At 40.5% G+C, this 24,743-nt stretch overlaps 2 protein-coding genes across 2 annotated transcripts; both read left to right on the top strand.

Moving 5' to 3' along the window:
* The first annotated feature begins 870 nt into the window (after window positions 1-870).
* Window positions 871-14,285, top strand: ssrp1a (structure specific recognition protein 1a). Its single transcript, XM_062393822.1, has 18 exons — window positions 871-1,002; window positions 2,368-2,447; window positions 3,516-3,701; window positions 6,433-6,538; window positions 6,868-7,061; window positions 7,161-7,261; window positions 7,453-7,582; window positions 7,708-7,811; window positions 8,267-8,395; window positions 8,470-8,691; window positions 9,097-9,169; window positions 11,035-11,167; window positions 11,268-11,313; window positions 11,449-11,587; window positions 11,734-11,901; window positions 12,250-12,362; window positions 12,454-12,640; window positions 13,795-14,285. The coding sequence occupies exons 2-18, from the start codon at window positions 2,394-2,396 to the stop codon at window positions 13,858-13,860; spliced, it is 2,151 nt and encodes a 716-aa protein (XP_062249806.1). The 5' UTR covers window positions 871-1,002; window positions 2,368-2,393; the 3' UTR covers window positions 13,861-14,285.
* A 4,306-nt stretch (window positions 14,286-18,591) lies between these two features.
* Window positions 18,592-24,264, top strand: p2rx3a (purinergic receptor P2X, ligand-gated ion channel, 3a). Its single transcript, XM_062393509.1, has 12 exons — window positions 18,592-18,833; window positions 19,885-20,020; window positions 20,424-20,495; window positions 20,987-21,053; window positions 21,269-21,365; window positions 21,484-21,561; window positions 21,771-21,912; window positions 22,551-22,687; window positions 22,786-22,879; window positions 23,605-23,670; window positions 23,766-23,843; window positions 23,971-24,264. Exons 1-12 carry the CDS (start codon window positions 18,700-18,702, stop codon window positions 24,097-24,099), a joined length of 1,230 nt encoding a protein of 409 aa, XP_062249493.1. The 5' UTR covers window positions 18,592-18,699; the 3' UTR covers window positions 24,100-24,264.
* Window positions 24,265-24,743: the final 479 nt, after the last annotated feature.

Raw genomic sequence — 24,743 nt, forward strand, 5'->3', positions numbered from 1 at the left:
TGTCACTCACATCGCGTCATTACAGTTAGTGCAACTTGTCCTGGATCCAACTTATTGGAATGACTTATTAAAGGTTTTCTAAAAATCTAAATCCCTCACTTGCCCCCGTAATGTCCAAAATCTGTGGGAGGTTTGTGTGTAGCATCGAAATCAGAACAGATAGACACCGATCATGTGCGTTGGCAATATCAAGTATCCTGGATCAACAAGGGTCCACAAGTCCACGTGTCATATGTTGATTCAATTAGAAATTTTATATAGAATAGTATGCAACGCGCACAAAAAGAGATTATCACAGACGTTACATTGGCTTTAAATTAAGTCCTTGTCTATTTTAAAGACCAATTTTTTACATGTTGCCTGTGTCAAAATCAATTAGTTTAAAGATACTAGTTTCAGTTGAGCTCTTCTTAAAACCATTAATTTAATAAAATCATCATCTGGAATATATAAATCCGCTTATAAAAAAATCATATACACCAACCTCTAGCAGATTAATTTACTAGTATCCTGTTTTATGTCATCCAGGGTTTTTGAAAGCCTCATTAACGCTGCTTTGATTCACAGGATAAATAATTACTGAATAAAATTGTATTTCCCTGCAATCTCATTATTAAATAAATGTTGATGACACCTCTGTGTTGTTTCTCTCCGTGTTCAGTAAGTGTCACAATTTAATTCTCAAATTGGAATCATTTTTAATCTGGCTCTATTTGATTAGCTGTGTTGTGCGCCACCCAGTGGTGATGAGTGGTTCTTGCAGACACATGTTTCAGTTGCTGTGAGTGACTTAGTGTATCACGTGTTGCTAGAGGAGCTGCGGGTGAAGACTCCAAAGTTAAATGTCTATTTAAGACTGTAATCTTTAATCTTTAATCTTGAAAACCCAAGCTTCAGCGCAGCGGAAGTAAATACTAACCTCTCCTGGCTATTTCCGGTGACGTCACGCTAGCTCCCGATGCTACACGCGGGAAACAGGCGAAGCTGCGCCGAACATCCACAGTAAGATGAAGTTTTTTTTATTCGATTTATGTCGTATTTACCAGCTGCTCCCGAGACACGTGTGAGATATTACAGCGTGTGCTCAGTCCACGTGCTTCATTCAGAACCACTTTTATTTCCTTTTGCTGAATTCACATCACTTCACTTCTTTACACCGGCCTAGCTCTGCGGGAGCGCTCGATTTTAAAGTGCGCCGCGTCTCTACGTGGCGGTGCGGTACCCCAAATCGCTTCTGTGCCTTGCAACACGAGGACTCAGCGGAGCACCGTGTCGTAAACGAAGCTCACCCAGTGCAACGAAAGCTAGCCTAGCTATTGTTGCTAGCGCAGCATGGACGTCAGGACATACTGCTTCTGCTTGCTTTAAAGTGACTGCTAGCGGAAACCGCTGCTAACTGGTTTATGTCGGGATGAGACAATGACTGAAACTTTACTTAAACGTAAACGAGGGCATCGCTAACGTCCACAGACGCTAGCTGTTAGCTAGCTGGCATCTCTAGAGCAGAGATGTCCATATCACTACAAACAAAAGCTAACAAGAAACTCAAGCTAGTTTTAGTTGTTCAGCATCACAACGTGGCTGCTTTTGGTCTCTACCGCCTCAACGTGATTCATCAGTTTGAAGCACCATCATCAATGATGAGGATGATCATGTGATTGTGATCATGATGATGATCACAATCAATATCCCAGTAATATAAAATATATACACTATGTTGTGGGTCATACCACTGACTCCCACCATTAGCCTGCAAATGAAACATAACTTCCTTCACTCTCTGAACAGATAATACACTGAAAAACAATGTGTCTGTGTTCACAGGGGGATATTTCAAGTTTTCAAAAGTCAAAAATATAATTATCTGAACCTATCTAGGCCTTTTAAAGTCTTTCATATTTTAAAACATTAATTATTAAAATACTTGGTTATTGGCCTTTTGTTAACGATCAATAAACACTGCTTCTATTTTGCTTTAAAAGGTTTTAATGCATTGTTTGTAATGTCTCCGTCAACGAATTAGATATTTATAGTATAGTGTATATAGTAATAAAACCATTAACAAGACCGTGGAAATGATAACTGCACCTTCCATGGCTGCGGGAAAACTATAGATACTGTTGCCATAGTTTGACACATATTGTGGTTTTTAAAGTTTTTTCAACTTGGTGACTTCACCTTCAATTTGAGGGAAGTGTGAGTAATCCTCAGAATCTGATATTCCTCGTCTGCCATAGTTGACATAGGTATTGGATTTAATTCATTATGCTCATAAAAATTCTTAAATGTATCTTATTGAAACTTGCAGAAAAAGGCTCTTTGGATGTTGGTTTATTCTCTAATGCATTCTCTTCTGTCTGTCCCTAGAACATCAGTCATCGCCTGGAGCTGAGATGGGAGACACACTGGAGTTCAGTGACATTTACCAGGAGTTCAAAGGCTCTTGGGTCAGTATCCTCATCATCAACCTCTGCTTTCTAAACTGATGTGTATAGAAGTATCACACTAGATCAGAATACTTTCAATACTCGGTTTGATCTCCTCTTTAACAAGTTTGGGTCAGATACTGCATAATTCCAGCGCCCCGACCACTGATATCCATATTTTTTGTCTTGTATCGTCATGTAAAGGAGAGAAATATGCCATGGTTTATGAGGTCAATGTATTATTAAAAGGTTAATCCAGAATTTTGGGGGATAAGAGCTGATGCCGGGTTCTGTGTGTCGTCAAAATCACACGATCTCCGCAGTGAAATTAATTGGTCTCTGCACTCGGCTGCTCCACCTCTCGTCTGAATAATGTGGAGGATTTGTTTCCGTTGTGATCACATCTGTGCAGAGAACCTCTCGCTGAGTTGTGCATGTGTGTAAAACAATCTGCGGGTTAAGACGGGACCCAATTCCCCGGACTACCCGCAGGTCCATAAACGGGTTTAAAAAAAAAACATGTTGCTACTTAAAAAAAGATAATTTAACTACAGTTTGATGAGTCTGAAATGAGAAAGCTGCTTTAAATTTGACTGAGACCTGACTGAAATTACTTGTATGCTTAAAAAATGCATCAGTGTTAAAGTATTAAACAAATCATGTTGAAAAAGGGGTTGATGGATTTGTGGTTCTAACGACACCTCCACGCTGAAACTGATAGTGAAGCTAAATAAAAAGATGTTACAAATTTAGGAGCAAAGTTTGTTGTGGATTACAAATCTTTTGATCTATAAGATATCTGTAAATGGGTAGAAGATTTGTAGTCTCATGTTGATGATTTCAAATGTAATTTTTCCGTCTGCAAATCAAATGCATAGATCATTTTTATTATCATCAAGAATAGGAAAGAAAAACAAAAAAACCTGATATGTAGGAAAGAGAAACCTTTTCTTAAATAGTACATGGAACAATGAATTTACTTCTTGCTTTTTTTATAGCTGTTGACATTTTAGCTTCCCTGTGGTAAAAGTCCTACTTTAAGCCGCAAACCCCAACATTTAACACAAATTCCATCTCTTATTGCTTCAGAACGACGGGCGGCTGCGTATCAGTAAGCAAAATGTGGTTTATAAGAGCACCAAGACTGGGAAGGTGGACAGCATCTCGGCCGGTGACATCAACCTGGCTCAGTGGAGACGAGTGTGTTTGGGTCACGGCATCAAACTGGGAACCACATCAGGGCAGATCTACAAATACGATGGCTTCAGAGACACGGTAAGTGTGTTCCGCTCGACAAGACTTAATATCCGCAGGCTCTGTAAAGTTTTGTTAATTTGTGTGTGCGCAATAAAGAAGTTGTTTTATTGTGTTCATGGCTTAGTCGTCTCTAAAGCAACAGTGGAATATTACAGACTGACACACTGCTGTTTTGTTCAGCGCTATGTTTATGACGAAGAACATAACACAAGCAAGGGGACCACTTCCATCCCACATCTGACATTTCCACGAAAAACTGTTCCATCTTGCGTAAAAGGCCACCACTTGTGTGCGTGCATGCTTTTGTGGGTTGCTATCAAAAGTATGCGAATGAGTAGGCTCTTCTCCCCAAAGCTCCTAATGGGATTAATGAGGGAAACCAGCACCAGCATGTGTGTTCCATAAACAGTGTAATCATCGGCTCATGTGAGTCAGTGTTTATATCAATCCACTGAAACAATTTGGCTCAGAAGACAGACAAGGAAAAAAAAATTGTGGCCTTGTTTGTTTTCTATCGCTCTATTTTTTTTTCTTCCCTCCATCGCTCTGAGTGTATGGGGAATGTCAGCGCCCCAGTGAAAGACTGGGATGGAGGAGTGGGTATAACCTGGAGTCTGTGGCTGTGAGAGCCAGCGTCTCCTGGGGTTAATCAGCAAAAAATTAGGTTGGGATGAGATGGATCCTCTTGTCCCGGAGGGCAGGCCGTGATGTCATTGTTTATTATCGCACAGCCAGTGTCGGTAATGGTGAGTTGGCTGGAGGTTTTGCCGCTGGCGAGCTGAGCCGAGGCCCTTTATTTATCTGTGTGTCCTTGTGCAAGATGCTGAATCTCTGTCGGAGGAGCCGAGTGCTGTGTAATTGTCGTCCGTTCATGTCACTCACAGTGTAATTTGTGGCTGGCCCAAGACGTCAGTGAGTGTGTGGCATTCTGCTAACAGGGCTCCCTTTTTCTTGTGCCCCCAAAATGTTTCTGTTTTTAACAAAATCTGACATTGAACCTGGAGCTTTAAGGAAAAAAGTCAGGCCTAAGAAATGTATCAGCAACCATTCAGTCCCTTGTAAAGAAAAAGTAACCCCAGTCTTTCTGTTTTATATTATTCAAGACTGAATATCTTAGTGTTATAGAGGGTTTGACTTAAACAAGTCATCATATTGACATAAGGAAATTATGATTAACATTTATCTAAAAGTTAAAAAAATTAATTGATTAATTGAGAAAATGGTCCTCCAGTTAATCCATGATGAAAAGAATTGTAATTTGCTGCCGTTCCAAATGAATAGTCAGAGTTGTAATCATTTGTTTATATAGAATGGAATAAATGTCTATTGAATACAACCTTAGTTAAGTCTGATGTAAAGCATGAGTTATCTACATTTTAATTAAGGTTTGTATAACATTTTGTTTTTACATTCAATATTGAAGAGTTTTAATTATTTTCAACATAAAAACATGCTTATTTTCTTCACAGTACAAAGTTGTTTCTCTGTTTAATGGAGAGTCATAGGTGATGAACTGAGCGTACCGTTTAGCTAATGAGTGGATGAATGTTTTGTAAGAGCAGCAGTAAAACATGTCATTGTAAAAGACAGACTGGGTGAGTTACACATGTTTGTGTTTCTCTGTGTTGGGTAGTGATGGGGGCCTGTGTTTATTATGGTTTAATGAGCTGAGCTAGCGCTGTGCAGTATGATGAACTATATCATTTGACAAAAGAAAAAATCGATTGTTTCATTTCAAGCTCTGTTGTTTATTTCTTTTAGTTACAAATCACTCTTTATAGCAATATTCTTCATCAATTGGACAGTGTTTTGCTTTCTACAATACGGCACAGATGCAGGCGGCACCAAAAAAACGCGGAGGAGAGTAAAATATGCTGCATCGTGATATGTTTCGTTGTCTGGATATGAATTGACCGATTTTAGTCATATTGTACAACCCTAAAACGAGAAACAACAAATCTGCCTCAACGAGATGTAGAGAAACACTGAGCAGCAGGTCTGATGAGGACACAGTGAACATGCGCGCACACACACACACACACACACACACACACACACACTCACTCAAGCAAGCATGAACACCAATGGGCCACTTTTGCACAAAGTCTGATTTTATGCATTTACACATCTGCTCACACATGTTCGCTTGTCTAAACAATGCCTTAATCCTGGCTAACATACACACTGATAGACTTGCTCTCTCTCTCTCACACACACACACACACACACACACACACTGGGCTCTAATTGGCGATAATAACCTTGTGGATAGGCAAATATCGAGGTGCCTAAACTATGTTTCCCACAGAGTCTCATTCTCTCCCCTGCACACACACTCGCACACCACAATCATTTCCACATGTGGGGACTACAGTGAGTGTGTGTGTGTGTGTGTGTGTGTGTGTGTGATTGACCATGTGTTTGTCACTGTGTGTGAGTATGAGTCCTCTCCAGTTGTAAGCGAGCCTGCAGGATAAATAAATAGGCTGATTGTCAGGACTGGTGTGGAGGGGAGGCGGACGACTAGGGCGGATGGATTACATTCACCTCCACTGTTCCCAAGTGGCTCAAGCGGCGGGTGCGGTTATAACTGCCTTGTGATTAATTAGCCCCCGTTCCCTCGCCCTCTGAGGGTGTTGTGCTAAGCTCTGACCCATGCAGTGCCAGTACGTTTACTGCCTTGATAACTGAGTCTTTTCTCCTTCTCATTTTCTACTGCTGACACTCATCTACCATCGACCTCCATCAGGACTTTGAAAAGATCTCTGAGTTCTTCAAGGCGAACTACAAGGTGGAGCTGACCGAGAAAGACTTGTGTGTGAAGGGCTGGAACTGGGGAACAGCCAAGTTCTCAGGTACAAATACACGTATTTGTATTAACATCAAACAGGGGGTCACTAATGTAAAGTATGTTATGCACTAAACATAATAAGTAGACTAAGACTATTAATGTGTGAACATCAGTTGGTTCTCAGTGAATAAACTTGTATCAACTTGTAAACAACACATTTGAAACATGTTCTATTAGTTTAATCAGAGAAGATACAAAATCATGACACCTGGGTGAACTGAATTTGCCCTCAATTGAACAATGGCACCGCTGTAAATCAAGATAATGGAAATACACTGTAAAACTGGAAAAGAAGCTGCTGTTGACATTTCTCCCTTGTGTCTCCAACGACAGGACCACAGTTATCATTTGAAGTAAATGACAACTCAGCATTTGAGATCCCACTGTCCAACGTCTCCCAGTGTGCCACAGGGAAGAATGAAGTCACTCTGGAGTTTCACCAGAATGACGACACAGAGGTGTCGCTCATGGAAGTCCGGTTCTACGTCCCGCCCAGCCAGTCTGATGAGCGACAAGACCCTGTTGAAGTGAGGAAGGATGTTCTACATCCATTTCTACTCCTTGTTTCTTCTTCATAAAACACATCAGTGGTTTTAAGGTTGCTAAAAGTATACATTCTTTTACAGGCATTTGCCCAAAATGTGTTGTGTAAGGCCGACGTGATCCAGGCCACTGGAGACGCTGTGTGTATCTTCAAAGAACTGCAGTGTCTTACTCCCAGAGGAAGGTGAGAGATCAACATAAACACAGTCATGAAAAAGTGGAAAATTAACCAAAATATTTCATAAAGTCTCTTCTTAATGGATTTATTTGTATAAATCTCCTTGCACATTCTTAAATGACACACTGTTAGTTGGATGTCCAGTTTCTTTTTAGTTAAATTCCCTCTTAAATGCTGTTTTTTTTTCCTTACTTTAGATACGACATTCGTATCTATCCCTCCTTCCTTCACCTCCATGGTAAGACCTTCGACTACAAGATTCCCTACACTACTGTCCTCCGTCTATTCCTGCTGCCACACAAGGACCAAAGGCAGATGTTCTTTGTGGTGAGTGGACTTTTGAGTGACTCTTAACTGAGTGTAACACTCTTTCTCCTCTTCTTCTCTCCCTCCTTCCCTCATTTTCTCCACTTATTTTTTCACCCCTTGTTGTGTTTTTGTTGTCTCCATAGATCAGTCTGGATCCGCCCATCAAACAGGGACAGACGCGTTACCATTTTCTGATTCTGCTCTTCTCCAAGGAAGAGGAACTCAGCCTTACTCTCAACATGAGCGAGTAAGTAAAGTGCACCATGATCTTATAGGTTGCAGAGTTTGTATAAAAGGCCTGTTACATTGAATTGGGATAAATAATAAAAAATGAAATACTCAGTGCAAACTTCCACCAGGGGGAGGCAAAGCTCTAGAAAAGCACATGTCATGTTTTTTCAGCAGCACAAGCAACCATAAAGCTAGTGAGTAGACATGTGGCTGAGGGGTAGAGCGGTCGTCCTCCAACCTGAACGTTGGCAGTTCGATCCCCAGTCTTCTCCATCTGCCTGCCGAAGTGTCCTTGGGCAAGATGCTGAACCCCGAATTGCCCCTCATATTACAACAAAGTGCTGCTAATAGATTCACTGTGTGGGTGAATATGAAACTGTACTGTAAAGAGCTTTGGTCAACAAGACTAGAAAAGCGCTTTATAAATACAAAACCATTTATCTGTTCTTTTTTCTCCTCTGTGTCTAATAGAGAAGATGTGGAGCGTCGCTTTGAGGGCAAACTCAGTAAAAACATGTCGGGGTCACTGTACGAAATGGTCAGCAGGGTGATGAAGTCGCTGGTCAACCGCAAGATCACCGTGCCTGGAAACTTCCAAGGGTAGGCCCCTCCATTTTAAAATACACTTTTACTGACGACAGAAGAAATAGCTAAAACCCCTAATACTTCCACAGTCACTCCGGGGCTCAGTGCATCACCTGCTCCTACAAGGCCTCCTCCGGCCTCCTCTACCCGCTGGAGAGAGGCTTCATCTACGTCCACAAGCCGCCCGTGCACCTGCGCTTCGAGGAAATCTCCTGTGTCAACTTCGCCAGAGGGACCACCACAACACGATCCTTCGACTTTGAGATTGAGACCAAGCAGGGAAGCCAGTACACCTTCAGCAGCATTGAGAGGTGGGGACACTGACTCTTCATTGCAGGAATGTCTGTAATTAATTTGTCATACAACAAAAGCAGATCTAGCTTGATAATCAAGAAACACTTGGTTGTGAGTCTCTTCCTGGTTCATCATAGAGGAACCGTTTATTCATATTCTGGTGTAAATCATTTAAAAAAGATCTAGTTTTCTTTTAAAGGTGGCCATGTATTTTGTTTCCTTCTTGACATCCTGTCGAGTGGATGAAACCACTTTGTCAAATCTCCCCTGTGGTTTCTGGCCTCTGCTGCCTTTACCTTAAGCCTAAGAACAGAAATGCCATGTGCTGATGTAGTGAATGTAAATTTCCGATAAATGTGACAGCTAATTGTGATATATATGATTTGGAGATATCTCATCCACCCCTGTCTTCTTTCCTTTAGAGAAGAATACGGCAAACTGTTTGACTTTGTCAACGCCAAGAAGCTCAACATCAAGAACAGAGGGTTCAAAGAGGTAAAGCACTTCTGTCATTTAAACATTTCCCAGTTTTTAATCAAACATATGATATCCTGTTTGTGAGTTTTGTTCCATCCCACATATTGATGCCTGTTGCTCTTCTCCTGTGTGTCTGTCCTTGTACCCTTGTAGAAGAAGGTGGGTACGGTCATGGGCGTCACGTGTGAAATAGACACTTGATTTTTTACGGTGTGGAGTTATTTCTGCTTGCATGGCGTCCTGCTGATGTATGTTTCTGAGACTGAGAATATCGTCCAACGATCTTGATTTGGTTTGATGTTACCAATACGCCTGGTGTGGAACCTGATGAATCTCGGGTGATTTATGACTAATCATGGGATAAGGGGGTGAATGAGTGTGTGAGTGATGATTGTGTGTGCGCTGATCTGCTCGTTTGTTTGCATCGTCCTGACTAATGTGTTCCTGGTGGCTTCTGGTGTGCTTTAACACTTCACACAGCTGTCATCATGACCTCTGCCCTAAATGGGCAATGCTGATGTATTACCCATAATGCTGTCTTCTGATATACAAGTCTGTGGTTGTAACAAGGCCATCTGTTGCCATGGGGACAGGGTCAGCTGAGCAGGTCGATGAAAATAAGTGGGGCTCTTCTCCATTTCCTGTCAGTCTTTAAGTAATACCTGTGATGACCTGTCATCTGTCTTTGTCCTGACAGACTCAGATACTGATGCATGGAGGTGGAATGAGAAATGGTTTAGATTTTGGTTTTGATCTGACGTTACGACGCAGTCAGCCTGAACAAGTCTTTAATACTTTAGCAATTGTGATTTGCTAAAGGTGAAGATGTTTAACTAAACTGCTTAAGTAAAGATAAACGCTGTCAGCAGGATCGTCCAGTCCAATATTTTCGGTTTATTTATTATTTTTAAATAATAGCCAATGACCAATGTCTCAAGAAAGAAAGAAACAAATTTGAGGAAAGTCATAAACGACAGTGATATATTCACAGAATATGTATCTTCTGCAATTTTGATGATCCAATCTCCAACGTGGGGAGATCTACTGATTTTTGCTTCTTTCTCCTGATGGGCCTTTTCCTCTATTTTCAAATGATTTAATGGCTAAATAATGAATGAGTAATGGAATCATTAGGACTGCAACTAGCCCTTATTTTGATAGTCAATTAATCTGTTAACCGATTAATTAATTTACTCAAAATGAAAATTCGTACTATTCACAGTGATGGTAGGACTAATCAAAATGACGTTGCTGATATCTGTAAAGTTCATTTTGGATAATCACATTTGTTTAACCAATGTTAAAAATGTCTTGTCGTGCTGAATGTGTGTCTGTCCCTCACACAGCCTCTGTCACTTGCAGCAGGCCATCTGCACTGGACTGAAGTCATGTCTGTATTTACACAAAACTTAACCAGCTTGCAGCAGGTTGTTTTGGGGCTTTACAAGTTAACCACTGTGAAACAATTCAATGGTTTACTGCCCACACCTCAGGAGACGCTGCCACAGTGTGTGCCGTGTATCAGGCCTGACTAACCGATTACTAAATTAGTTGCCAACAATTTTTATAATCGATTGAATTGATTAGTTGTTGCAGCCCTAGAAATGATTATTACTTGTTGTTAAAAAATGTTTACAGTTGTTGCATATACTGTAAAAGTACAGTAAAACACTATTGGGAGTGAAATTGTATCCTGTAACATGAAGTTTTTTTTTGTTAGTCTGGTTTTTTGGGGGTTTAAGCCTTCAAGTTATGTATAACGAGAGGTCATGCTATAGACCTGCCATCAAACCCCTGGGTCGATGAAATGTTTCCAGGGGTTTTGTCGGAGCTCATAGAAACTCCTCAGTGGGCGGTCTTTTGACCATGCAGTTTACTTTCAGGGCATGAAAGGTAACAAGGACGAGTACAGCGACTCTGACGACGACCAGCACGATGCTTATCTGGAGAGGATGAAGGCTGAAGGCAAGATCAGAGAGGAGGGCAATGAGAGCGAAGAGTCAGATGGCGAAAGCGGTGAGTGACTGACTTATTGTGACAGATGTAAGGAATCCATGATGACTCCAGGAGACCAGTAGGTTCATCGTGGGCTTTTCCGTCTTGTTTCCCCTTCTAGATGAGTCGTTTAACCCGGGAGAAGAAGACGACGACATTGCAGAAGAGTAAGTGACTGTTTTATCAAAATTGTGGTCAGCTCATCTGTTCATCTTTTCCTTACTACCTGGTTTGCTTTGTGGCACCCTGGAATCTTTCACCAAGCTAAAGATTTCTTGTTTTTTTGTCCTACATTGAATCAGGTACGACAGCAATGCCTCAGCAAGCGACAGCAGCGAAGACGGCGATGGTGACAGCGACGACGATGAGGGTGGGAAAAAGAAGAAGGTCAAGAAAGAAAAAGTAGTGAAGGAGAAAAAAGAAAGGAAACCACGCAGAGAGGTGAGAGGGCAAAGAGCGTGGGAGAAAAAACTTGAAATATTATTGTGTATTGAGAAAGACCCCGTTATATCACACAGACACGTTTATGAAACTCTGTATAACTACAAATATTTACCTTCTGATTTCCTTCTTTTCATTTTTAATAGAAGAAGCAGAAGGACCCCGGTGCACCCAAGAGGCCGATGAGTGCCTACATGCTTTGGCTGAACGCCAGTCGTGAACGAATCAAGTCAGAGAATCCAGGAATCTCCATCACCGAGATTTCAAAGAAGGCTGGAGAGATGTGGAGACAAATTGAGAAAGAAGATAAAGAGGTGAGGGTGGATGGCAAGAAGAGTAAAAGTCTATTCTCATACAAGTTATTACATCTTACAAGAGTGACAGTTGTAATTTTACATTTTATACTTCAAGCTTTACTCAGAGAAACTTTCAGTGAGTGAAACGTTATTGTGTTCCAAGAGAATAGTTGAAAGTTGTTGGTGTGATCATTTTTAAGGTAGTCTGATCGATATATTTAAACGATTGAAATGTCTTTATGTTTATAAACTAGGTCAGTGTTATCGAACGAACCCTGGTAGAGTTTTTGACTTCACATAAACTCACCTGATGGTAAATTTCAACATCTGTTCTTTTCTTCTCTTACACTTTCATGTTTCATTCAGGAGTGGGAAGCAAAGGCAGGAGAAGCCAAGAAGCAGTATGAGAAAGCAAAGAATGAGTACAAAGAAAGTGGTGGTGGCGTCGGCCTTGGCGTCTCACCTTCAAGTTCCAAGAAGTAAGAGTTATGCCACTCAAGATGTTTTTCTCTTATCCTAAACACAAGAAGTCTTTAAACGTATGCCAATGTGTCGCCTGCCCTCCTTCAGGGAGAGTAAAAAGTCAGGAGGTAAAAAAGATGAGAAGAAGAGGAAGTCTACCGGTGGAGAGAAGGAAAAGGAGCGAAGCGGTGGCAACGACAGCTTCAAGAGCCGCGAATTTATCGAGACCAGTGAAGATTCATCAGACTCTGACAACAAGAGCAAGTCCAAGTCCAAGAGGAAGAAGAAGAAGAAGGTAAGACTCTGAAATGAGGGACATTATTGTCCAGCAGACTGCAGCAGTAGATCCATTATCCTTGAAATAGCATGAAGCAGCATTCAGTCAGTAATGCAGTGGACATCATTTGCACACAATTTGAAAATAGTGATTTGTGTATAATGTTAAGCAGCGGTATGACCACTGAAAAGTCCCGGTGTTTTTTTTCCTGGCGGGTTTCAAATAATTTCTTGTAACCCAACAATAAAACCAACACCCACGATCAAGTGTTGCTCCAGTGTTAAACTAAATAGGAACAGCTACATTCAGACCAAAATTAACATTTGCTCTGTGACAACCAAGCAAAATTCAATGTCAAGCATATTTGATATTCGTGTGGATTCAGACGTTCCAGAGAAAGTGGTAAAAAGGCAAAAATAACAAAAAAATAACTTAAGATTAGCACTGAAACGGGATGGAAAAGAAGAGAGGAAATAACTACAAAAACGAGATGTGGAGAGTTTGCAGGTAAGAATGAGAGGGAATAAGAGCTGAAGTGTGTGTGTGAGGCAGAGATGCAGAAACCTGGTCGAGTCTGGGACCGCAATGTACGTCTGTCCCATTCTTGTAAATGGATCTCAGAGCTAATTCTTGTCACCCCATCCATTTGATGGAATCCATTGTCAGAGTGCTGAAGGAGTGTAGAGATGGAAGGGAAGCGCATTTCTGCTTTGTCATTTCCTGTTATTCATCATTGATCGTCTTGATGTGGATGCTGATCATTTTTAAGTTTGTCAGCATTTTACTCCAAACCTCACCACTTTTCAAAGTATGCAATATTCTTCGTTAATTAATTTTTGTGAGCTTTAAATGAAAATAGACGCTTAAATGACTTATACTCGTAAATGAATGTTGAATGAGTCTTGCTCAAATGTAATGGATAATGTGGAGGCAAGACACATACCTGACAGCTTGTATATTTTTCCTTTATCTTAACTGGAGCATCAGATTTCTCCTTTGCAACCGAAGGTGTTAAATCAGACTGGGCTTTGAGCCTTCAGTCACATCTCATTATCAGTCACATCTTTAACATCTATTTTCACTTTTTCGCACACTAAAGAGGAATTCACATTCATCAGTTGGATTCGCTGACACGTATACATCTAATGCTTCTCAATATCTTCTTTATCCAGGAATCGGAAGAAGAGGAGGAAGAGGCGGCTTCCACACCTGCAAGCTCAGAGGAGGAGTCTGACTAAACACACGCTCTTACCCCATCGTACACAACCAGGACCAATCATTTATACTTTTCATGTTGACATCACACAAACAGACGGACAGACAATTCAGAAGACTCGAGTTGTACTTTCTTTCTTCTACACATTTTGCATCGAGGGTGCAACTCGTCTTGTGAGAGGCTCATGGGATACTCCAGCAGGTTTCAGTCATAAAGTGGTATACTGGTGTACCATTTTATTCCCCCCCCCCAAATTACTGAAGTTATTTTGTTCATCTCAGCCTTTAAGATAGTTGTTGTAGATTTATAGCACTGGACAGTGTAGAACTCATTAGTTGATTCATGGCGTGAAATTATGTTCTTCTTTTGTAGAGAATCTAAAAAACTGTTTTCCCATGTCATTTTTTTCAGGTTGAAATAAATAAATGAAATTTTTTTAAGAAATACTCTGCTGGTCTCTTGTACACTGTTTTCATAAGTTATATTAGATACCAGCAACTTTTATAGCACTTTTATAATTATATAGGTCCTTAATTACTGTATCGGCTGAGGAAAACTCCCTCATTCAGGCTGATGGGACCACTTCTCTGGACATTTGGAAGTGGACTGACTGTCACAATGTCCAAATTTTATAAAACATTTTCCAAATGTGTGCACATTACTGCCCAGGGAGGTTTATGCTCTAAAATGAGTGTTGATGGCATGTGCTTAATTCTGCTAACCCTAAATGCATCACTCTTAAAATGATGTTTCATATGTGTTCTCAAATTACTGCTCACTCTAGAGTAAATTACCATGTGTTTTATACATATGGGTCCTTGAAAGAGAGCCACATTATAAATGACATTTGTTTTGGTTGCCTCAGTTTAGGGGTCCTGCTCGCTCGGATGCTTTATCATATTGATAGGTATAAGTTAAGACTTACAGGCATATTTGATTTGTGTATGTCGTGTACTTTTCCTGCTTTTCCAAATGATCAGTCAGCATAGATGCAAAGTCCTTAAAATGCTCCGTCTATAAATGTGAACATGTGTAATTCACTGGCAAAATCCACCAACTGAATTGATTTAATGCAAAAAAATAAAATAAACCACTGGCACACAGACCAGTGTGCTGCCACAGCTTGGGGCATTTTTTTCTCATGCATTAGCCACACTGATAAGGGCCTTTTAATTGTTACACAGCAAGAGTGCAATTATTAGTTTTCTTTGAATAATAAATCATCCTGCGGAAAGAGCACTTTGTGGGATTTTGTGGGTATTTGTGTTTTTTCAAACAAATGCACCATTTTAATTTTTCTCTTCTCCATCACCTGAATATTGGCATTTGTTTGGATTAAGTCTAGATCATAGACTGTGACATTTGTGTCATGTATTATCACAAAAGACCAGAAGGAACAACCTCAGCACAGCCCTAGGAGTTTGCCATTCTTCTAACCATATCAAGTAAAACCTGTTACCATTCCTAATATTTTGTTTAAAACCCACTACTCAAGAACTCATAAAAATTAAAGTGTATTATGTCGCCATATTAAACGGTCTGTCGGACTGAAAAGGTTCTGTTATGACTCTGGCGCTTATGCGTCCCTCCCTACAATACTTAGCAGGAGAAGAATAAAAGCTCTTTCCTGTCGACTCAGGAAACCCCCATAGGATTCTTGTCTGATGTAAAGATATGCCTCAGGCCCATTTAACCAGGGAGGGTGGTTAGGGAGTGTTTGTTATCAAGGGAAGTTAGATGGCGGTTCTGGTGAATGTTGGAGACAAAGTGGTTTCAAAGGGGATGCGAGGGCCCAAGTATGCAGAGGTTCGTAAAAAGGCTGATATAGTGTGGTCAGAGAGGGTGGTTTTTAAGAGCCAAACATTCCCTGTGTGGTTTACTTCCACTTGGATATTGTTGGTTTAACAATAAGGTACTCTTAATGTTCTTCCTGCTGCAGTAACACCAACTAGATAGTTTTTTTTAATTAATTCCTCTAACCTGGCGTCATTTGTATCGATTCCTGCATGAAGCTCACTCTGAGTGTTACTCGGAACCTCTGAGACATTTCATCCTGCAGTGGTTGAAACATTTCTTTCAGAATGACAGATGTCGACCTCATAGTGGCACCAGAAGAATGTCTGAGATTTATTATCTAGGATCCATGACGATACAAACTTTTGTGACAGTTCCTCTGATAAAAACTGAGATATTCTACAAGATTATTCAGAATTTAGGCCTGAAGGGGGAGCTACAGGAAACATCTGTGAGATTTAATATCCAGACATTTCCATTTCAGTCCGTCTATTAGTCGTTCTTTATATTTAAGAGGTGGGCCCACTGAATCAGAATGGATTGAGGTTGAGCGTGACCATGGGTGCCATGTTTTCTCATTAAATCGTGTGATCTTGAGCGTGTGTGTTCCGGCACGTTCTATATGTAGCTGTCAAAGAAGGCTGGACTGTGAACCTATTTACATAGATCCCTTCCTGTGGCACGATGATCACTTTCACTATGGTTTCTCCTTTCACACAGAAACACTTCAGTCTCCCTTATCGTGTTTGTCTGCATCCGTAATTTGACAAATAGTATCTCGTGTTTTGTAGACATATAGGCTTCACAGTATCGATGTACAGGACCGAGGCTGAGACGCTCATGTCTTTGTGATAGACGTTTCAGTCGCGTGGAGCCTGAAAGCTTGTGTGCTCGTCTGTACGTGCACAGCTAGCGTGTGTGTTTATGTGTTTCCCGCTTTGTATTAAATTACCATTAATTGACCACAAACCTAATGGACGCACTCAAGAAATGACATAGTCTCTAGTAGGCACATGCATTGCATGCGCACACACAAAGACACACACACATTGTCATGGCATCATTACATTATCTCCCTGATGTTAGAGGCAATAATACTGCTGCTACTCCTGGCTGTATTGAGAAGTGGTCGTATCATATGGCGCAATTATTGCACATTTGTCAGTAATGATACAATGTAAAAAAATGTAACAGTGCAATTACACTCAAGCTTCTTGTACAATCAGATTTCTTTATTTATTAAGTTGATTTACAAAACTGAAACTACATAATGTTCAATGGTGACATGTTGAACATCTGGATTGTTTGAAGTGATTTTTTGAAGTTGTGACTTTTCCAGAAGTTTTTTTAAGGGCCAGAATTTGTCTTTGTCCCAACTAGCTCTGTTCGGTAAAGAACCACTGAAGCCCTTCCAGTCAGGGCTGCCTGAAAAAATATAGGTTTTATTCTCTTGCAGCTAATTGTTTACAAGTATCTGCAAAACATGGCTTTGTTTTTTTTCACGAGTAGGAATAAATATGGCAGCAAGTCAGAAACGTTTGGACTTGGAAAGAAAGACTTAAAGAAAGCCTTAAATTGCAGTGGATAATGGACGCAACCCAACCCATGAACAGGCCTTCCAGTAGGAGCGGGCAATATGTATAAATGTATAACACCTAATTCCACTGTATCTTTACTTCCACAAAGGCAAAGAGGTTATATTTTCACACCTGTGTTTGTTGGTTGGTCGGTTTGTTTAGCAAGATTACACAAAAACTACTGAACGGAATATGATTCAAGGAAGAACAAGGTACATTTTGTTTTGGATGCAGGAATACAAAAGAAAATTCTCTTGATGATCAAAAGTCAGAACCATGTAGGGAACTGATAGTATGTGTAAGGTGGTGCATGATGATTGAGTTTGTTGGGCCTTGGTGGAGGTACGTGCTCTGCTGAGTGCCGTTCTAGTTTATATTGCAATATCAGTACATATCATGTGTAAATCTATTGTTCAAAGATCGATGGAAAACTGCTTATGGGTTTAAATAACCACGCAGTAATGGCTGTTTTGACCAATGCAACAAATTGAATACCTGAAATACTTCACCACATTGATGAAACTATTTAAATTATGTTATGTCATAATAATGTAACATTATATTATAACATAATAATATCGAAACTCAATATTACCACAGAGAAAGCCTGCTCATTGAGTGAGAGCTTTGCTTATAATTACCTAGTTTAAGTGTAGCTGTGCGCTCATCTCGGAAGCCGGAGTATCCGACTGATTATAACAGATAGGAAATCCTTTTCACAGTCTCTGTCTGGCTTATCTGTAGTCGTGTTTGTTACAGAGCATCCCTGTCGAATAAACCATTGAAGAATCCAACTCTGTACTTAAGTAACTTTGGTACTTGCTGCTATTGAACAGCATTAGATGTTGTGTTCTGTTTGGTTCAGTAGTGGAATGGTCCATTTTAATGCCCTCTGATTCACTCTCTAAATTGAATGAAAGACTGAATGAATGATCATGCAGCATGTCTTGCATTGGATTCATTCAATATTCTATAAAATCATCAATGAAGTGTCAAAATCACGCTGAAAACTTGCCAGGAGCAATGGAAAACCAATTTTAAGGGGAAATGATTGTTGCCTGTAAACTGCGGTGTTAGTGTGCTCTACAAAAGTACTCTCCGTGGCTGGAATTAGCCAACGATGGAGAGAGTAAAGAGGCATGGGAGATGGGGATTTGTGGTCTAGAATGAAAGCGAGAGGGAGGGACAGAAGAGACACTTTAACGTTTTCATGGCTCATTTGAGGAAAGGAAGGGGAGGTCCAGTTTGTGCCATAAACCAATGAAACAGGACAGTGAGAGAGAGGAGGGATACAGTGAGGGTTAACCATCAAATTTGCAGTGAGGCAGATGAGAAGAGGCCGCAACCAAAACTGAAGGACTAGATTAAAGCCATTTAGAATCAGGAGTGAGCTTGAGCAACACGACGTTACGGAAGGAGCCACACTTTTCCCTGAGACTCTGGAAGAAGAGCACTTGTCGTCGGCCTTTGACTCGCTCTGACAAGCAGCCATGGGTTCCTGGTTGGGGAGCACCGTCACTAACTTCTTCACCTACGAGACCACCAAGTCTGTGGTGGTCAAAAGCTGGTCTGTGGGCATCATCAACCGGATCGTACAGCTGCTCATCATCACATATTTTGTCGGGTCAGTAGCCTCCTCTGTTTTTTTTTAAACATGTATTTCTTATCCATCTGAGACTTCTGCCATTATGTCAATACAATAGAGGTTAATTCGGTTGATTGAGATTTGAAAGATTAAGTTTTACAAACTCAACAAGCAGCTCATTTCTACAGAGGAAAAAATAGCAGATAGTTGCCAAATGAATCTGCGCCATCGCTGTGTAGTTTTAAAATACATCGTCCACTTCCCCCCCTTTAATTTTAGATGACAGGAAAAAGGGAAAAGTGAAGTAACACCAGACCTAACCTACTGAACGACCTCTTTACAGATCAGAAACTACTCAGAACCTTTATTTAAGTGAAAGTATAAATACCACACTATACAGATACTACTTTCACAACTCTACTTATAAAGACTTAATTTCATCAGCAGAATTTTACTACAGCATCAAAAGCACTCTTGATGCAGCAGGATTGCCCTTATCAGTGTTACATCGTGATATATGAAATTATTTTAAGGTTATTTCTGATGCATTAACCTGTAAGCAGATTTAAATTGTTGCATTTAGTTCCCAGTAAGTGAATAATAACTCATATTTGGTTAGTTAAATCAATGCATAATATTTTCAAACATATAAGGTTATATTCAAACTTCATTTGCAGTAACTTCAGTAGTATTTATAGCTATTTACTACTATAAATTTACTAAATTTTTACTCTGTTAAATGTAAAAGAGTAAAAAGTGTGAAACTTCCCTATGAAATGTTGATTTATAGATGTACAAAATAGGATTAGCATTTAAATACTAGAAGTATAAAAACCTGTTTAAAAACCTGTATAACAACGGAACTGGAGATAAAGTATTTGACAAAGGGATACAGAAACACAAGGGACCAAATCAAACTGGAGACGTACGATCAAATTTGTTTACATCCACGAGGCTACAGGGAAAATGTACATGTTTTTGTTATGTAAAGAAATGTGCCCATGATATGATCTGTATTGGCAGTTTCCAGTTGTCCAGAGATGACGCTGCTGCTGTTATATATATATCTGTTGTGTTCCTTCTCCTGCAGCTGGGTCTTCATCGTCGAGAAGGCTTATCAGTCCATTGACACCGGCATCGAGTCCTCCGTGATGACCAAAGTGAAAGGTTTTGGTTACCATCAAGACCGTATAATGGATGTGGCCGACTACGTCTATCCCCCACAGGTGAGTGTGACCCTGATAGCACATGTTAAACGCCCCCACACAGAGTCAAAGCATCTCCTTTGTCCTCAAGGGGTGGACCTCTGCTTTCCTACACGTTTTATTCTTGCTTTGAGAAATGGTTCATCTTAATCTGAGGTTTCCTATCCCACATAACCTCCTCATGGTTGAATTTAAGGTTTGTGGTGCATGTGAACTTTTAACAGAGTCACTATCTAGAGCTTTTCGTTCATGACTTCATCCATACAGAAGAAGTTGAATTGTTGGTTGATCTGATGACTTTTACATGTTTTTGTGCTCTCCAACAAGTGGCCTCTAGGAGGACATGAGACAAGCTATCGAGGACAAGTCTAAGTCGGCTTTTTAATGAACCCACAGTAAACCATGATGTTGTGCTGTGTTCCAGGGCGCAGGGGTGTTCTGCATCATGACCAAACTCATCATCACTGAAAATCAGTTCCAGGGAAAATGTGAGGAGGTGAGGACACATTCAAATACCTGATTTTTAGTAGGTAATCTGTTTCAATGTATTGTAAGGTTTAACTGATTATATTTATAAGACCCTCTGAACCAAACTAGTACCACATATCGTCAGGCAGCGATCTCCTGACACATGCTGTAGGTGTTATAAATGTTAGTTCAAATCTGATCTGAGTGTATCTGAGGGTGTTTGGACTGTGGGAGGAAGCTGGATTACCCATGGAAGCCCCACGTAGACACAGGGAGAACATGCAAACTCCTCACACAAAGACCCATGGCCGAACACTGCACTGCACCTTGCTGCCAATTGGCAATTTATGAAGACTGATCTCCCTCAGTATAAATTCATCAACACTCACCAGGCTTCGAGATTAATACTGACTAGGACATGTGGTTCGAATAAGATCTGTTAGTGCAACCAACTTCAGAGACCCAGGGTCCGCAGGAAGTCTTTTGTGCGACCAAAAAACATGTGTGTATGTTTTTCAGACTGGCAATTTTCGATGTAATTCGAGTAAAGACTGCGACAAGCACTTTGGGTCCATCCTTTCCAATGGTAAGTGGATCCCACTGTTTACAATATAATAATAATTGTAATTACAATGTGAAATCAAGTTTCTTACATTAACCTACAGAGAATTATCCCCTGAATCTGTAGAATCTCTAGAAGCAGATAATTAAAACAAAAATGAGTGTCTCTCCTTTGAACTCTTGAGAATTTCCAATTTGACACGCCGTCTCTCTCTTATCTTTCTTTCTCTCACATGACAGGAGTGATAACAGGTACTTGCCTCAAATCTGACAACAACAAGGAGGGTCGGTGCGAGATTGAAGCATGGTGTCCAGCTGAGAACGACAGTGTCACCATGTGAGATTCACACACTCACATGCATACGGACATGTTTGTGAACCTGATAAAATCCTCCCTCATTTAAAATTCTTCCTTGTCATCCTCACACCTCCACCTCTGTCAACCTCCTCCTCAGAGACCGGATCCTCGATGTGAGGAACTTCACCATTTTCATCAAAAACAGTATTCGCTTTCCCCTCTTCAATGTCACCAGGTACGTCACGCACACACACACACACACACACACATGGCAATTAAACACATATATTCACACATATTCTCACATTTAAGCAGAGGAAAACACGATGGTATTTTGATACAGGCATGTGGTGAATATGTAATAACCACACATGCTCAATTAAGGGCTACAAAAATGTATTTTTTCTAATCGTGAACACAAAATGTGACATGTTTGTCTTGCAGAGGGAACTTTCCCAGCACAATGACGTCCTCAGAGATTAAGCGCTGCAAGTACCATCCAGAGAAAAACCCCTACTGTCCCATCTTTCGGGTCGGGGACGTGCTGAAATACACAGACCAGACTCCGGAGAGCCTGACACAAAATGTCTCATCTTTCTCATTTAATTCACTCATCATTCTCATTGTTGAAGTGTTGTGACTGTACAGAAGACTACACGCGCACACACACACGCACACACACACACACACACACACACACAGACATAGAGACACACACAGAGTGACCTCAACATCTCAACTCTAAATAAAGACAGACAATGCGTCTCTCACTATCCAGCAATTAAGCCTAAATATCAGGGATACAAACGCTGCCATTTTGCAGAGCCAGATTTTGTGCAGGGGATGGAGCTGCAGGAGCGAGGTCCCTCCTATACCCACACTTTCGACCAGTCGCAAGTGTGTCTCAGATGTCAATCATGACATGTGAAATGTCATGCCCCTGTTTTGAATTAAAACCAAATATAAAATGAGGACTTGAACATTCATCAGTGTGAAAGGAATTCACTAAAATAACAGAAACCATCTTTGAGAAAAATTTATTTGATGTGTGCTTTGACAAATCATTTTGGTGCATGTCCTATCTACTAACATGGAGGGTTTATGACCTGTACCACAGCCAGCCACCAGGAGGCAAACAACATGCTTTGGCTTCACTGTTTGACAGCCTTATCTTTATATAGAGGCCATCTGATGCTCAAGGTTTTGTCTCTCCTTCTTCCTCAGGGTGGGGAAATAGGAATAAACATTCAATGGCAGTGTAACCTGGACCTGGACATCGAATTGTGTGTGCCCAAGTACTCATTCACACGCCTTGACGCACCATTTGCCAAGAACCGCATCTCCAAAGGATACAACTTCAGGTGGGGAGGAGGACTTTTCTCCACTCGACCTCCACTCAATTTGTACTTCTTTTTTATTCTTAAAACCTTTGTTTCCCCTTCTTTCTCTATGAATGCAGATTTGCCAAATATTTCATGACAGAGAATGGGACTGAGTTTCGGACACTTCACAAAGCATACGCAATCCGCTTTGATGTCATGGTCACGGGCAAGGTGAGTTGTGTGAAATTGTTGCAGCCATAGCATTTGTGTGTGTGTGTGTGTTTGTGTGTGTACATTTTAATAAAATCAAATTAAAATGTATATATAATGATTTGTAGGGCTCAACGATCCTTACAACCTTGCCTAGGGTTTATTCATATTTATCCATAGTATGTGAAACAATCAAATTTTTCTTTTCAAACATAGCACCAGTATATTGTGTCTGCCTGGATTTATTTGATCAATTTAGTCAAATCCTCTGGCTTCACCATAACCATGATGAAAGGAAAGACTTTCATCATGGTTGATGCATTTACATTTTAAAGATTAAATACACAAAATACAATGTGTTATAAAATGGGCTTTAGAGGAGCTGGTCAGTAGATTATTTTACACTTTAGAACCAGACTCTCTCCTGTTCCAGACCTATGCTAAGCTAACAGTAAAAAGCTAACTTGACATTGTAAAGATGAATGAGGGGCATTGATCTTCTCATCTTCATCTCAGCAAGAAAGTGAATAAGCACATTCCCCGTAATGTTGAATGATTCAAATCATCATCTTTAAACAAAATGCATCTGCTTTTCAACACACAGAATTATTTATTAAATAGTGAAATCTGATTCATGTTATTATATTATTTAAAATGTGAATATTCTGGACCGAGCGCTTCACCCTGGGGTTGTTTGTTTACTGTCACCTGAACTGACAGCGTCTCTTCCTGTCTGTCTCTTCAAGGCAGGAAAGTTTGACACAATCCCAACACTGATCAACTTGGTTGCTGCCTTCACCTCTATTGGACTGGTTTGTCATTTCTGATCAAAATACAGATGATAAAAAATGTATTTGTTTGCTGCCCTCGGTCCTCAGTACTATTTTTGTGTGCTTCCTTCTGGCAGGGTACGGTTCTCTGTGATATTATCTTGCTGAACTGCCTGAAAGGGGCGGAGCAGTACAAAGCCAAGAAATTTGAAGAGGTAATGTGTTGTTTTTTAAGTAATAAAATTGGGTGATAATCTTCGAGGTGTGAGTTTGACCAAATGTCCAGAGTTTTTCTGTGAGCCCTTCATCAAAGCTTCTCCTCTTCTTGTTTTGTCCGACCAGGTCTCAGACGCTCAGATCGAAGCATCCATTGCTCAGAGCCCCGGCAGCCAGCTGTCACTCAAACCAGGCCTCAAGAGCTCCTACGACTCCGGAGCCGTTTCCCTCGCGGCCTCCGACCAACCCATGTGAGTGACGAGAATGACGAAAGCCATCTGAAGAAAAAGACATTCCTCTTTTTTCCTCTGTTTCTCTTTAACAAACAGAATTACAAATCGAGACAGAATCATTATGCTTTTTATTCTGGATGTCGGGATCCTGCCAAGATTTAGTTTGGCAAGTTTATGGAACTGGGCAAAGAAGAACAACGTTGCTTCGAGCTTCACAATTTCACAACATCGAAGCGGCGTCAGAAGAAAAAGGAACAATGGACTTGTCGCCTGTACGACTAACAGGCACCAAACCAATTAGCAACACCAAAGAATTCAAATCCGATGGAAACATATGGTAATACAAATAACATTTTATTATAAGCAGTTTAATTATTCAGTAAATATCCATTACTAAATTGTAACAACATGATTAAGCGAACTTGTATTAAAGCTGAATTAACCTGCCTCTGTTGTCAGTTAGCTGTATTCGATATGAAAAACAATTTCGGGAAATAAAACACGTAGGAAAACAATGTGGGGTTTGTCGTCATGTTCACACAAACAACGACACCCTTTCTTTTGTTTTCTTCCTGCACAAATAAAAACACTGAAGGCTGTAATGGTGTAAAGAATAATGTGTGTGTGTGTCTGTGTGTGTGTGTGTGTGTGTGTGTTTGTTGTGGC

This window comes from Platichthys flesus, chromosome 8 (assembly GCF_949316205.1).
Source record: "Platichthys flesus chromosome 8, fPlaFle2.1, whole genome shotgun sequence".
NCBI classification, from domain to species: Eukaryota; Metazoa; Chordata; class Actinopteri; order Pleuronectiformes; family Pleuronectidae; genus Platichthys; species Platichthys flesus.

What these genes read in the sequence shown, in the direction of transcription:
- ssrp1a (XM_062393822.1), top strand. Translation starts at nt 2,394, where the DNA reads ATGGGAGACACACTGGAGTTCAGTGACATTTACCAGGAGTTCAAAGGC. An exon ending in AGAACAGAGGGTTCAAAGAG is followed by an intron (nt 9,170 to 11,034) that starts GTAAAGCACTTC and finishes GTTTACTTTCAG; the next exon opens with GGCATGAAAGGTAACAAGGA. An exon ending in AGAGTCAGATGGCGAAAGCG is followed by an intron (nt 11,168 to 11,267) that starts GTGAGTGACTGA and finishes TTCCCCTTCTAG; the next exon opens with ATGAGTCGTTTAACCCGGGA.
- p2rx3a (XM_062393509.1), top strand. Translation starts at nt 18,700, where the DNA reads ATGGGTTCCTGGTTGGGGAGCACCGTCACTAACTTCTTCACCTACGAG. An exon ending in ATGTCATGGTCACGGGCAAG is followed by an intron (nt 22,880 to 23,604) that starts GTGAGTTGTGTG and finishes TGTCTCTTCAAG; the next exon opens with GCAGGAAAGTTTGACACAAT. An exon ending in AAGCCAAGAAATTTGAAGAG is followed by an intron (nt 23,844 to 23,970) that starts GTAATGTGTTGT and finishes TTGTCCGACCAG; the next exon opens with GTCTCAGACGCTCAGATCGA.